Here is a 3,257-nt window from a genome sequence, read left to right as displayed (position 1 = left end):
CCTTTGAGGTGGACAATGAAAAACGCATTTTTCTCGATGTAATTAATGTAGATGTAATTAATTTGTCTAAATGAGTAAAACCAATTAAAACACGAGTAAATTAACAATTTAGCATGATTAATGGTTTAATTTAAATTGATATGGTTTCGTAAAAAAAATGGTCGGATTTGAATTTAAGTTTCAAACACGATTAATAAATAGTCTGATTTAGTTATATTGCATATTTTCAAAAACACGTTAAACACGACACTATTACGACATAAAATCACAAAAAACTATACCACAATATTTTTTTTTTCTTTTTTCAAATCTATGTAGATCCGCATGGTAACTGATTTGCAACCCGCCTATACCTCTTGTATTTTTTTTATTTTACTATAATAATTCGTAAAGTACTTTTTTTTTGTAGGTCTTTCATATCCACATTATGCTTTGTTTATTTTTATTTTATATCTCTCTATCGTTTCTATCCAGTATATTTCACACATGTGACTCTATTTATCAACTTTTTTTGTTATTGACATTTCCACAATTATGGCGTCAGGCTGTGTCTTTTTCAGACTCAACGGTTCCCAAATTGAAGTTTCTCAGTAATCTCATATAAAGACAAGTCCTCCAAAAATATTGGGTCCCATTTGAAAAATATTGCTTCCACTAAACACCAAATTCTATTAAATTACAGCCACCACCATATCCAATGGTACTCTTGGCAAAACCACATACTTGCCTCAAACTATTATCACTCACTTTGTTTTTTCTCAGCTCTTATCATTCGCTTGGTAAAAGTAACCAAGTGAATAAATAAACCAAGTTGGTTTATTTATTTCTTCTTTGCGGATAAAAAAAACAGCGCGAATCAACCTTATAATAATAAGATTAACGAAATCCAACGCAAACTAAACCCAAACCAACCCACTCGAAAGTCGAAACAATATAATATTTTTCTACTGAATAAATTAAAAAATTCAACGCGTTTCTAATTTATTATTTCTTTTGGAGAAAGTTTAGTATTTTTTCAATGTGAAAAGAGCGAATATCAGAGTGTGCATATATAGTCAACGGTCTTACTCATCAGTCATCATCTCCAACAGGCACCGAACCAACACCAACCAAAGATCATCAATTCTTTTCATATATGGAGAGAGAGAGAGAGAGAGAGAGAGAGAGAGAGAGAGAGCTAGTTTAAAATCTAATCGAAAATCCATTATTCACAAACCATAACAATGACCACTCAATACATCGACATTAATTTATAAAATATAATAAATAAATAAAAGATGCGATAGAAGTAAGACCAGAATTATTGACTCGCTTTCTCCAATTAAATCTCACCACGTGGAGCCTAAATTTTTTTTTTTTCCGAATCCAATAATTCTGGGTTCCCTAATAATAGAAAAATAAAAAACAGATAACTAAATGGGCGGAGTACCGGTGCCGTTATGTCCGACGCGGTTGAGGTGGAACGTGGTTGGTTTATCGCTGCCGTTATCACCGTCACCGTCATGGTACACGTAAGCAAATCCACCGTGGCGCGTGAGATCCATCCCAGCCATCTCGTCCTCTGCTGAGATTCGGAGAAGCTTGAGCTTGTGGAGAATGAAGAACAGAGGTCCCATGGTGGCCGAGACCCAGCCAACGATGACCAGAATCTGAACCACGTGAGCCGCCAATAAACTCCCTCCTCCGCCCATGAACAGACCGTACGGACGGCCGGCCTTGTTCGGATACACTTCTCCGACGTACTTCTCGGTCGCGAAGAGCGCCGTGAAGATGATGCCCCACGCGCCGCAACCGCCGTGGAGCTGCGCGGCTTCGAGAGGATCGTCGTACCTCAACTTCTCTGCCAGCGCGTTGCAGGAGATCAGAACCAGCGCGGCGACAAATCCGCAGATTATCGCCGCCCAAGGCTCGACGACGGAGCAACCGGCGGTTATGGCGGCGAAGCCGCCGAGGAGTCCGTTACAGACGTCGGTGACGTTCCAGTGGCCGGAGAGGATTCTCTTCCCGAACAGAGTCGTCAAGGCCGCGGTACATCCGGCGAGAGTCGTCGTCACGGCGGTTCTTCCGACCGCCGTCCACTGGCCGTAGTAGTTTCCTCCGCCGGAGTACACGGCAGAGATTTTCAGGAACGAGCCAGGGTTGAATCCGTACCATCCGAACCAGAGCATGAAGGTTCCGAGGACGACGAGGCTCGCGGAGTGTCCTCTGAGAGCGATTCTTCTAGAAGCGTCGCCGAATCTCCCGATCCTCGGCCCTTCGATTAAAGCTCCCCAAAGCCCGGCGACGCCTCCGACGAGGTGAACCACGCCGGATCCGGCGAAATCAATGACTCCGGAGCCGAATAATAGGTTTCCGTCGGTTCTCGACGCGGCGGCCCAGCCATCGCCGGACCAGAACCAGTGAGAGACGACGGGATAAACGAAGCCGGTGAGAAAAGCAGAGTAGATGAGATAAGCCACGAACTGAGTCCGCTCTGCAATCGAACCGGAGGTGATTCCGGCGGCGGCGATTGCGAAGGCCCACTGGTAGAGGAAGTAGGAGAAATCGGCGGCCTGGTTAGGGACGTCGTGGAGACCGAAGGAGTGTTTGCCGATGAAGCCGTTGGAAGGTCCGCCGAAGGCGAAGGCGAAGCCGAAGAGGTAGTAGAAGAGTCCTCCGGCGGCGGCGTCGAGGACGTTGGTGAGCATGATGTTCATGGTGTTCTTGGCTCGGACTGAGCCGGCGCAGAGCATCGCGAAGCCGAGCTGCATAGAGAACACCAGGTACGCCGAGAACAGCAAGTACGTCGTGTCGATCGCGAACGCCGTGTCGGTGAACCGATCCGACGTGGCGTTGAACGCCGTGCAGATCATCGTCGCCGCTGCCGTGGCGTCCGTCGCGTTCGCTCCGAGAAACCTCGCCAGATCTCCCGTCGAGCATGCCATGGCTGGTCTGCGCCAATGAGAGAGAAAGAGGGTTTCAGAAGAGAGAGAGAGAGTACGTACGGCTATGTGAGAGGGATATAGGGTGCGTATTTACCATATCTATATATAGACCGTGTGAGAGAGAGAATTTGTTTGTTTTTTATTTTATTTTATTTATTTATTTATTGTTTTGTTTTATAGGGAAATTTATTTATTGATATTGTTGTCGTGGAATAATTTGGGGTTAGGAATGGAAAGAAAACGTTGGTTGATTAAATTGATTACTAGAAGGATTCTGTTAAGGAGATGATTACTAGAAGGATTGAAAAGTGAATTATTTATTAGTTTTTATTA

General features: G+C 44.5%; 1 protein-coding gene across 1 annotated transcript; it reads right to left on the bottom strand.

The window, feature by feature from the left end:
- Positions 1–1,181: 1,181 nt before the first annotated feature.
- Positions 1,182–3,011, bottom strand: LOC149393693 (ammonium transporter 1 member 1-like). The gene has a single exon (XM_089616799.1). It carries the CDS (start codon positions 2,922–2,924, stop codon positions 1,413–1,415), a length of 1,512 nt encoding a protein of 503 aa, XP_089472925.1. The 5' UTR covers positions 2,925–3,011; the 3' UTR covers positions 1,182–1,412.
- Positions 3,012–3,257: the final 246 nt, after the last annotated feature.

Source organism: Urtica dioica, chromosome 6 (assembly GCF_054948205.1).
Source record: "Urtica dioica subsp. dioica isolate 48M chromosome 6, U.dioica_male_clone48M_v1_H2, whole genome shotgun sequence".
Classification (NCBI taxonomy): domain Eukaryota; kingdom Viridiplantae; phylum Streptophyta; class Magnoliopsida; order Rosales; family Urticaceae; genus Urtica; species Urtica dioica.
Note: the sequence above shows the minus strand (reverse complement) of the source record. Positions and strands in the feature narration are given on the sequence as shown.